Source organism: Ipomoea nil, unplaced genomic scaffold (assembly GCF_001879475.1).
Source record: "Ipomoea nil cultivar Tokyo-kokei standard unplaced genomic scaffold, Asagao_1.1 scaffold0873, whole genome shotgun sequence".
Classification (NCBI taxonomy): domain Eukaryota; kingdom Viridiplantae; phylum Streptophyta; class Magnoliopsida; order Solanales; family Convolvulaceae; genus Ipomoea; species Ipomoea nil.
The window spans coordinates 1,264,665-1,275,812 of NW_017617301.1; the positions used below are offsets into that span (position 1 = coordinate 1,264,665).

An 11,148-nucleotide genomic window follows, 5' to 3' on the forward strand; every position below is an offset into this window, starting at 1 on the left:
GCGGAGCCAGGATTTTTCTTCAGTGGGGGCGAAGAAATAAGAAGAAAATAAATTCAAAAATGTTCAAATACAAAGTTCAAATACGAATAAGATTGTTAAAATACAAAATACATTATAAATTACAATACAAGATTTATGATGAACTACGTGATAATACTCATCTACGCTCTCTCATATTTTGAAATCGTTGTAGAACTGCTTCATTTGAAACTTGATCAAAAATATCTTTTTCAACATACGGCACTAAGCAATCATTTAATAAATCATCGCCCGACACGCTAGTTAAATGGTGTAAGGAATGGTTACGAAAGGATTGGACAGTCATCATCGACTATGTCCCCCGTGAGAAAAATGGCGTTGCGGATTGGTTGGCTAAGGAAGCTTCGAGACGAAAATGTGAGTGGGTGGACTTCCACTGCCCACCGAGGGAAGTTTGTGATATGATGAGCATGGATACTGTGTCTCATGTGCTGGGCCACTAGGTGTTAGATTAGCAGGGTTACCCCCTCCCTTTTCATCCCAAAAAAAAAATAAATAAATAAATCATCGCCCATTCGGTTGCGTAAAGATGTCTTGATTAACTTTATAGCAGAAAATGCTCTTTCCACACTAGCAGTTGCAACCGGTATGATCAAAGACAACTTTAGAAGCAAATACACCATCGTATAGTCCAAATGTCTTTCCGTTTCCACCATTTTTTTTAGCTAAGTCATCAATACCATCCAATTTAGAGAAAGCAGGATCAGAAGTTACATCAACAAAATAAGTCTGTAGTTGGTTATCTAGTAATTGAAGTTCAATATCAGAAAAATCATTTGGATAAAATTGTGCCAATCGAACTAATTTATCCTTATCAAACCTAGCAAATGAATTCTTTGGATCAAAACATGACACGCATAAGAGCAACTTTGTATTCTTCTCATTGAAACGGTTGTTTAACTCCTGGAGTTGTAGATCTAAAACAGCATAAAACCTTTCAACACGGTACCTATGAAGATGAGTCCTTTCTTCAGCTTTACGGCGAGGTCTTCCTGGAACTACATAAACTTCATCCAAATTAGGTATGGGAATTGAATGATTGTTGTAAAAGAGTGAAACTTGTTGTAAAAGAGCTTCCCACCCATCATCTCTCATCATTTGCAATCTTGTTTTTTAGACATCAACTAGTCTCATGGCATTCACAATGTTTTGATCTTTCTTTTGTAGTGCCTGTGACAAATCATTGGTAATTCCTAAAACATCCATCATTAAATGCAACAAGAACACAAAATCAAAACATAAGATATTCTTCAATACTCTAAATGCTTATGTCCTTTGTTTTGGATCCTGCCGTATTTCATCAAGAACATCAATCACTGGAGAAAATAATGTGATAATGCTCATCAGTGCACCGTAATGGGATCCCCAACGTGTATCACCAGGACGTTTTAAAACTGTTTCTTGATTCAAACCAGTTCCTGTTTCAATTGTATCATCAGAAATTGAGTCAATCAACATCTTTAATTGTTTGTCCCGTAAGCTATCCATGCGCTTACATGAAGCACAAACAATATTGCACAATTGCGAGACAGTGTAAAAAAAATCTCCAACTTCTTCATTTTCCTTTGCAACACCCACAAGTGCTAGTTGTAATTGATGAGTGAAACAATGAACATAAAAAACACTTGGGTTCTCATTCATAATCAAAGTCTTAAGACCATTGAACTCACCTCGCATATTACTTGCTCCATCATAGCCCTGACCTCTTATTCTTGCAATGCTTAATATATGCCTTGTTAGAAGATCTTCAATGGCTACTTTAAGAGACATAGAAGTAGTGTCACAAACATGAGTAATGACAAGAAGACGCTCAACAATATGCCCACTTGAATCCACATACCTAATAAACACAATCATCTGCTCCTTAACTGATATATCTCTCGACTCATCAACTATTATTCCAAATAATTCTTCACCAAGATCATTGATTATTTTTTGGGTTACCTCACTTGCAATTGCATTAGCTATATCTTTTTGAATGTAAGGGCAGTCATTTGGTGATTTTCAAGTGCATTTTGCAACACAACTTTGGCAATATTTTCATTATTATTAGCAAGTAACTTTAAGCTATCAAGAAAGTGTCCTCGATTAAGTGAGTCATAGATTTCATCATGTCCACGAAAAGCAAGTCCTTGCCTTAAAAGATACCGGATGATTTCAACTGATGAAGTCAATCGAACACGATAGTCTTGTTTCGATTGCTCCGACTGTTTTGATACACAAACTTGTATGTGTTGCTCTTGAGTCATTAAGTCTCGACAAGCTTGTACGTTCCTTGCGTGAACACTATTATGATTACCAACATGTGCACGCAACCTTTCCGGCCCTTTTTTCCAATTGTTGAATCCTTCTGTTACAAATGACTCTCCTCCTGCTTGTTGTCCGCTGCTTCCATCTTTGAATAGATAACAACATAAACAATATGTTGCATCTTCTGATACACTATACTCCAACCAATTACTATGATCTTTAAACCATTTAGGATTAAACCTCCTATTGACACCGGTAATCACTCTAGTAGGAAAAACATGATTTTTTGGTTGACATGGACCCATTTGTAGATATCTTCTTCGCACAATATCCCTATCATTGATATGATATTCATAAATGCTTTTCCTTTTAGCCAGATCAACTTCAAGTTCATCTATATTAACTTCAATACGCGGCCTTATACTTGACAATTCGTGACTACCGTGACTAGATGAATCCTCAAAAGTTGATTTTCTTTTCAAGAATTTTTCCATAACTGAACCAACATAATTAAGTAATTAAATTAACATAAGTAAATTAACTAGGATAATCCATGACATTAAATTAACATAAGTCATTTCCATGATAGCAAGGCTTTGAATCTTAATAACATAAACAAACTAGTAATTAACAGATTAAGTAGTTAAATTAAGTAATTAAATTAACATAAATAAATTAACTAGGATAATCCATGACACTAAATTAACATAAGTAATTTCCATGGCAGTAAAACTTTGAATCTTAATAACATAAGCAAACTAATAATTAACAGATTAAGTAGTTAAATTAAGTAATTAAATTAACATAAGTAAATTAACTAGGATAATCCATGACAATAAATTAACATAAGTAATTTCCATGACAGCAAGGCTTTGAATCTTAATAACATAAGCAATAAAGCAAACTAGTAATTAACAGATTAAGTAATTAGTAATTAACTAGGATAATCCACACTTAATAAATAGTAAATTAGTAACTAATAGATTATCAATTGAATACCTGGCTACCTCCAGAGTCGATTGCAGCAGCTTCCGCCTTCCAAGTTCCACCAATTTGACAATTCACCAAACATTACATAAGTAGACTGTAGACATCAAAGATTCAAAGCCTTAACCTGATTCTGAATTAGGGTAATTTCAAATTAGGGAAATAAGAATTAGGGCAAACAAAAAATTATGGCAATTAGGCAAACAATCGAATAAATTTTTGAAATTAATATTTATAGTTCAAGCTTCAATGGGGGAGATTGTGAGAAGTTGATGTTGGTGTCAAGGTCGAAGAATGAAGAAAAGTAGAAATTAGAAAACCAATTAAAGGATTAACCAAACCTTAGCAAATCGCGACGCGGTCGGAGGCGATGGATCGGCAAGCGGCAGCCGGCAGGGGCGACACTGCGGCAAGAGTGTACTGTGTATGGAATATGGAGGCGGTGCCCTTGTCGGTGTTCGCAAATCGCAAGAGAATCGCAGAGGAGAGAGGACGTCTTCGGACTTCGGTGTTCGCAAATCGTAATTGCAGAGAAGATGCGGCTTACGGGCTTAGTCTGTAGAAAGAGTGGAGAACAAATGAAAAATAATATATATATATATATATATATATATATATATATATATATATATATATATATATATATATATATCAGCCCCAAAACAACGTCGTTTTGGGGCTGAGTAATTTTGGTCAGTGGGGGCAGCTGCCCCCATGTTCCCTCCGCCCTTGCACATACACATACACATACATATAGAGTTAAACTCATGCACTTTAAACTAAAAAGTGATGCACTGTAAGCTTTAAACTTGTGCACATAGAGTCTGGAAGTTGTTATTCGTAATCCTTAATATTATATGTTCAGAAACTTGTTTTTCCTTGAGGTACGTATTGTTGTGACTTTGAGTATTTGAATGTAATTAAAAAAACTCCATAAAGCATAATGAATATTGGTTAAAGGATTTAAATATATGAGCACGATTACAATTTACAATTAAGAAAGATCAAAATTGAATGTAAAGAACATACCTTGATCGAATTTTTTCACTGCAGAGCAATCGTCAATAAAGAAACCAATTTTGCCTAATTTTTACGTATAGAGAAAAAGAAAAGAGTTCTGAAAATGTAACAGTAGAGATTAGGAAACAGAGATGCGAAGAAGATATTGTCAAAGGTGGTTAACAAAATCGGTTATAGATATTACCAAAAAAAACAAAAAAAAAAACAAAAAAAAAACAAAAAAACAAAAAAACAAAACAAAAACAAAACAAAAAAAGTCTCCTAATTAGCATTATACGTTAAAGAAGACGCTCATATTTGGTCCGTTTGATCAACCCCTATCAATGACTTTGATTTAACCCTTTTTTTTATAGGAGCAACACTTTGCATGGGAGTAGTCCACACACACACACACACACACACACACACACACACACACACACATATATATAGAAGAAATTTCAAATTGGGCGGGATCTTCCCGTGCGGCGGAATTTCAGAATACACCAACAGTTTTAACAACATGCACCAACATTGTAAGGGAAACACACCACATTGAAATGCAAAAAAAAACACCAAAAAATACACAACATACACAAAAAAAAATACATCATGTAACTCACCACACTCCAATGGTGTATTTCTGAACACTGTATGATGTTTTTACTCACACCTAATGGTGTGTTTTTGGCGATGCGTACCTAATTTTTGTATGGTGCATTTTCCTAACGTTGATGGTGTATATTTGTTGAACTATTTTTGGTGATGCCGCACCGCCGCACCTGAACTCGCATATGTAAGTGCACAAATTTACAATTTAAGGTGTATAAATTTCAACCTAAATTTGCATAGAGTTCAAACTTAGCGCACATTGCTCTGCACCTTAAAGTGCCCCAAATTTACAACTTAATATGCATAGATTTGAAAAGTAAATTGCATAAACTTAAAGTTGAGTACAAGCACTGAAGCACTTAAGACTAAAAATATCACATAGAACATAATGAATTAAGCATACGAACACAAAAAAATATGCAATTAACTAACTCCAGATGCTACTAGTACTAACAAAGTGATTGATCACAATAACACAATCACAAAAACATCTAGAAATTAGTAAAATCATAAACAAAAAAAAACACCTAGAAACTACAATCATGCAATCATTTTCTTAACCATAATACATTATTTGATGATTAGGTGAAATTTACCTTGTTGCAGCCGTTGGGGTACATTTTCTTCAGAAGCCATTAATCCTCTGTACTACTCTATGCCAAAGGCATTAACGTTGTTCTCGCTTGTGAGTGATAAGAGATGGAAAAGATGTAAAGACAACAACCAGCAATGGAGGAGATCACTTCGCCTGACGTATTTACCTTCTTCTCGCCTACGGGATGCAGTTGATTACAAATGGTTTGAAGACACACACAGAGCATGAAACAATAGAGATTAAGAGGGAAAAGACGACATAGTGGAGAAGATTTCTAAGTTCTTCTTTGATTATTATTTTTCTTTTTTACTTTTATACCCCTTAGTAATATGTGAACTACCTTTGAATCAACTACCTCTCCAAATTCACAATCAACGGCTGAGATTCGTTGATGAACATTGAATAAAGGGCTGGGATTAAACCCCATGTTTCACTTGGGACATATCATCGCACCTGATATCCTGTGTGTGTGTGTGTGTGTGTGTGTGTGTGTGTGCGTGCCAGGATCAAGTTCAAAGAGATGATCTGATAAAACATGCGAATAAATATGAGTTGTTGATCTGTCCAGATCAATGAATCTAAAAAAATAGAGTAAAAGACATTTTTAGTCCTAGACTTATGGTGGCTCGGACAGTTTTGGTCCTTAATAAAAAAAAAAATCAGACAATTTGTGGACACTCTTATTGTGACGAAGACAATTTTGGTCCTTCGTCACTTATCTCGTTAGTTGACTGTCTAAATGAGGGGCATTTCTGTCAATTCAACTTATTCTTTTGATCCTATAACAAAAACGACGCTGTTTTGCCGAAGGTGACAAAAACAATGAACAATTTCGTCTTCCTCCAGATTCACGCACGCTGAACACAATACAATGGTAGTTTCTCAAATTCAAGCTGCTACCAAAACCCTCCAGATTCACCTTCCTCATCCATAATCCCCACCCAAATTCTTTCAATCAAAGATTTCAATGCATCAATTTCACCTTCCTCCATATTCACGCACGCTCTGACGATTTGCGAGAAAACTAGCGATTTTGACTTCGCCAAATTTTACCGCAAAATTCCGGCGCCGACATCAATCATGGAGAGGGGTCAGATGATAATCACAATCGACCCTCTAAAATTCGGACGAGTGCGACGAATCGTGGAAACCCTAGTTCTTCGTCTCTCGCCCCCCGGCCGACAATCACACCCGCTGCGTCTTTTGCTATTTTGATCGCTCCGTCGTCAATGGAGCCTCTACATGGGCGATCGGAGGTCTTGGCTGGTGTTGGGACGGTGTCCAGATTAATCCCCTTTGTTCAGATTTGCGATCGGAGTCGAAGAAGAGAGTCTTCTGCAGCAAAACAGAGTCGAACCCAAACCCAACAATTCTTGTTTTGTTTTTTATTAGGGTTGCATATTCTCTCAATCTGTGATCTGGGTGTTTGGATTTCATTTGCTTTGATTATGAAGTTTTGTTCTTGAAACTCCAGTATTTGATTCAGGGTGGGTTTCCAATTGTGGGCCTTTTAGATATTTAGGAAAATTAACCAAACAAGGAAGAATCATTTTCCAATTAGGTACAGCTTTTAGATGTTTCAAAAACTGAGCAAAAAGGGAAGAATCTTTGAAGTTATTTGCCAAACAAAAATACAGAAAGGAATAGTCTTTTGAAATATTTTCCAGATATCATCGTACCTTATGGTTTCTTAAAGCAGAAAGGCTTGCTTTCACTGCATTTATCTTTGTTATGTGGATGGTTGTGTGTTGAAATTTTCATATGTGGAGAGGGGCATCTCTTTTCATATATCATAAACTGCTTTGAATATTCACTGTCCTTACTAATCAAGGAATTGGGTTTGTTCAGGCAGTTGGAACCTTGTTAGGAGCAATGACTGGAGCTCTGATAGGGCAAGAGACGAAGAACGGCTTAATTAGAGGCGCTGCAGTTGGCACTGTCTCCGGAGTTGTTTTCTCTCTCGAGGTCTTCGAATCATCGCGGCTGTTGTGGCAGTCAGATGAATCCGGGATCGAGTGTCTCCTGTATTTGGTAAGCAAACACGACCTTTTAGTTCTGCGTTGTGATCACTGGCCACTAGTGTGATATTAAGTGGCTTGTGTATGTTGTGGATCAATGTCTAAAATGTACTCCTATGTAATGCTAATTTGAGCAAACTTTGCATCTGTTTGTTGCGTTTCAGTGCGGTTGGTTAGATTTATTCCAAGTCATTGGATGATTTGAAACTATACAGATTGATGTGATTGCAAGCCTGTTAAGCGGTAGACTTGTTCGTGAGAACATGAAGCTGACTCTATACTGCACTCAGCATTGCAGGACCATAGCAGATATAATGAGATATAATGAAATGACGCAAATACCCTCATCTCAAATGGCCATCTAACGGGAATGCTGATGGAGGACCAAAATTGTCCTCGTCACAATAAGTGTGTCCATAAATTGTCTAAATTTTTTATAGAGGACTAAAATTGTCATTGCCACCATAAGTCTAGGACCAAAAATGTCTTTTACTCAAAAAAATAATTTTACGCTTCTAATCTACTGTCTTTGCATTCTGTTCAAATCCTGGAAGGCACAAAATGTGCATTCATCTTCACAAGATTAGTAAACCCATATCTTGAACCTGTCACTTTCCCACAGGATTATTAAACTCGTTTCTTGAACCCATCACTTTCCTTCTCTCTTTCACGGGACTTAACAACGAGTCTGTTGAACTTATTAAACCAACCTGTTAACAATGTGCACTGGAAAACACAACAATATGCACTATAAGCACTCAATAGCAAAAAAATAATGCACCCATAGACAAAAAGAGAGTAAATGTCATCTAAGGTTCTCCGAGTTTAGTGGTTTCGCCACGTTTAGTCCTAAACTTTCAAATTGACCACCCGTGGTGTGACACCCCGAAAATCTGACTCCTTAAGTAGGATTAATTGAGGAATTAATCCTAAAATCCTTGGTGAATTCCTTTCCAAAATCCTGAGATTTAATAGTCGAGTCACTAGAAGTTGACTAATTCCTTAGTCAACCATGAGTACCTTTTGTTTTGTGCTTTGTACCTAGCCTTTTGTCTTCCTAGCCTTTTAGTAAGGGTAAACTTGTGCTTTCACACATGATTGGTGTTCAAGCTTGCCCTAGCAAGACACATTTCATTCATCCTCTTACTAGCCAATATCCTAAACTCTCTACCTTCTCTCTAAGAAAAGTTGGCTTATCCTCCAAGCTAAAAGAAGAACACCCCATCCTTGCAAAGAATCATCCCAAGACTCCACCTTTCCATCTCCCAAGCTTAGGAAAGGGTAATATCTAAGGTTGTTTAGTGTTTTAGTTAGCTTTGCTGAGTCTTTATCTAAGTTTTTGTGTTTTCTTGTAGTTTTGGGTTGTGTAAGAAGTCTTGGTTGAAGGGGAGCTTCAAGGAGAATCTTAGAATGGTAGAAATGAATAGTTTCTTGGTCTACAAAGGTAACTCATGCTATACAAAACTTATTTTCTACTTGTTATTGATGAATCTTGACTTCTATTTATGATTCTTGGTGTAAATGTGAGATTTGATGCATGATCTTGTGATAGTGCATGTTTAGAGCTTGTATCTAGGTTTCTTGAATGCTATTCTTTGATCTATTCTTGGGTTCAAGTCATTTCCTTGTTGTATGTGAGATTTGGGGTGTGTTGGACTTGAACTTGACCTTGGAGATGAAATTCCCCGAAGGGAATTATTTGTGAGTCGGGATGTTCCCCGCGGGCGGAACGGCGGGCAGATGTCCACCCGCCAAGCTTTGTACCTGGCGGGTAGGACCACGGGTAGGTACCCACCCGTGGTTCCACCTGCGGGGTACATTGATGGTGGCTTGTCGGGTGTTGTTTTCCCGTGGTTCCATCCTTTGGTATGTGATGTTTTGACATCCTTTTGTTGGATTGTTGAGCTTTTGGGTGTCTTATTGATGTTTCGTATGTCTAGAACGATGTCCTAAGTATCCATGTTAGGATTTGGTGTCTTGAATCGTGCTAATGGTCCAACTTTGTGATTCGTTGGATTAATGTGAGTCTTGGAGGTTCGTTGGAACCGTTTTGGTTTATCCGTTTGATGAGCATGCTACATATGATGTCGTTGATGCTAGTATCTGTTGTTTTTCCTTCCTATTGAGGATTGGTAACTTGTGTTACCAATCATGTTGTTATTGGATTGAAGTCCATTGTTGTTGTTGAGTATCGTTTCATGTCTTCCATTGAAACCTCTTGATTGAATTCTATGATGTGATCTTGTACAAATGTTGTACTTTATTGATTATTCCGTGGATAAGCTATTGTTGAGCTTATCCGTTGTTGTACACACCTTGTGTGGAATCTATGCTTTGTTGTATCTCTAGATTCCGTGTGTATTGACTCTTGTTGAGATGTTGGAATGGATGTGATGAGATATTGAGCTGGTAAAGTGGACAGTGTGGGGACTTATGTGTGAACTGATCCAGTAGTGGGTTTAAAGCTCCGGATTGCCGTGTGGATACTTATGATTTGTGGGCAACTTGGGAAACTCATTCCAGTTGCCAGAGATAGTAGCTAACCCATTGAGCTTGGAATCTCAATAGGAGGTGTATACACTCAAAGTTGCTAGATCTGTTTCCATTGAGCTGCGATCCTAGTCATTGCGATGACTCTATGGTATGTGATTGATGAGTTGGAGTCCTCCACACTGGTCCACTATGATTCGGGTCGTTTAGATGAATCTATGATGAATGCTTCGGTTTGACTATGTCCTATGTGGGCTTGGAACATGTTGTGAGTATGAATCTCGCCTTATGGCTTATGAGCATGTCTATGATGAACTCTACCTTGAGTATGGTAGGTTGCATCTAGTGTTGAGTATGTTGCTTGTTGTCCTTGTTGACTTGCTGAGTTGGTTCTCTTTGGTCTTTGTTGAGAGTATTGATGAGCCTATTGATGTTCCCTCTCTTGGTTTTAAAATGATATATTTATATTCCTCTGTCCCAAATGGTTTTGCTTATATCTATATATTATGATACTTAACGCATATTGGTGGGTTACCAGCATCTTTCGCTGACGGGTGTTATCCCTATCTCTTTACAGGTTTTGAGTAGCTTTGGAGAGCGCGTTAGTGGACCGTAGTTAGCTTAGTTCTCCTTTGTTCTAGTTGTTTGTGGCCTACGAGCCGAGTTAGTTTAACCGTTAGCTGTCGTGGTTTGTTAGTAGCTTGCCTGTGTACCTATGTTTGAGATAGGTGTGGCATAGCACCTCCGTGTTTAGACTTTGCTTCTGTTGCTTTAATGAATGTTTAGCTTGATCGTTCTGTTAGTTAAGCTTTTAAGTTTTGGTAAAATCGGGGGTGTTACACGTGGTCTCCGAGTTTCGAATTTCGACCTACCGTATGTCGTTTGCGCCGTGAAAAGTAAGGGCAAAACAGTCTTTTTATTTTAACCCCAGCCAAAACAACTCATTTCTCTCAACAATTAGCCCTAATCTCTGAATCATACTTCTTCAGATTGAAATTGCGGTTTTGGCTCGGCAAGGAACGATGTTTGCATAATTGAAAATTATTGGAGAAGAAGTACAATTATTAGTTAAGAAAAGTAAATAATATAATAGAGGGTAAAGTATGAAAAATAATAAAAATTTCTAAAATCAAAATAGTATAAACCATTCATTTCATC

At 37.2% G+C, this 11,148-nt stretch overlaps 1 protein-coding gene across 1 annotated transcript; it reads left to right on the forward strand.

The window, feature by feature from the left end:
* The first annotated feature begins 6,879 nt into the window (after positions 1 to 6,879).
* On the forward strand, positions 6,880 to 7,939 carry LOC109178884 (NEP1-interacting protein-like 1). The gene is made up of 2 exons (XM_019328429.1): positions 6,880 to 7,513; positions 7,716 to 7,939. The coding sequence occupies exons 1-2, from the start codon at positions 7,355 to 7,357 to the stop codon at positions 7,863 to 7,865; spliced, it is 309 nt and encodes a 102-aa protein (XP_019183974.1). The 5' UTR covers positions 6,880 to 7,354; the 3' UTR covers positions 7,866 to 7,939.
* Positions 7,940 to 11,148: the final 3,209 nt, after the last annotated feature.

What these genes read in the sequence shown, in the direction of transcription:
- LOC109178884 (XM_019328429.1), top strand. Translation starts at nt 7,355, where the DNA reads ATGACTGGAGCTCTGATAGGGCAAGAGACGAAGAACGGCTTAATTAGA. An exon ending in TCGAGTGTCTCCTGTATTTG is followed by an intron (nt 7,514 to 7,715) that starts GTAAGCAAACAC and finishes GAAACTATACAG; the next exon opens with ATTGATGTGATTGCAAGCCT.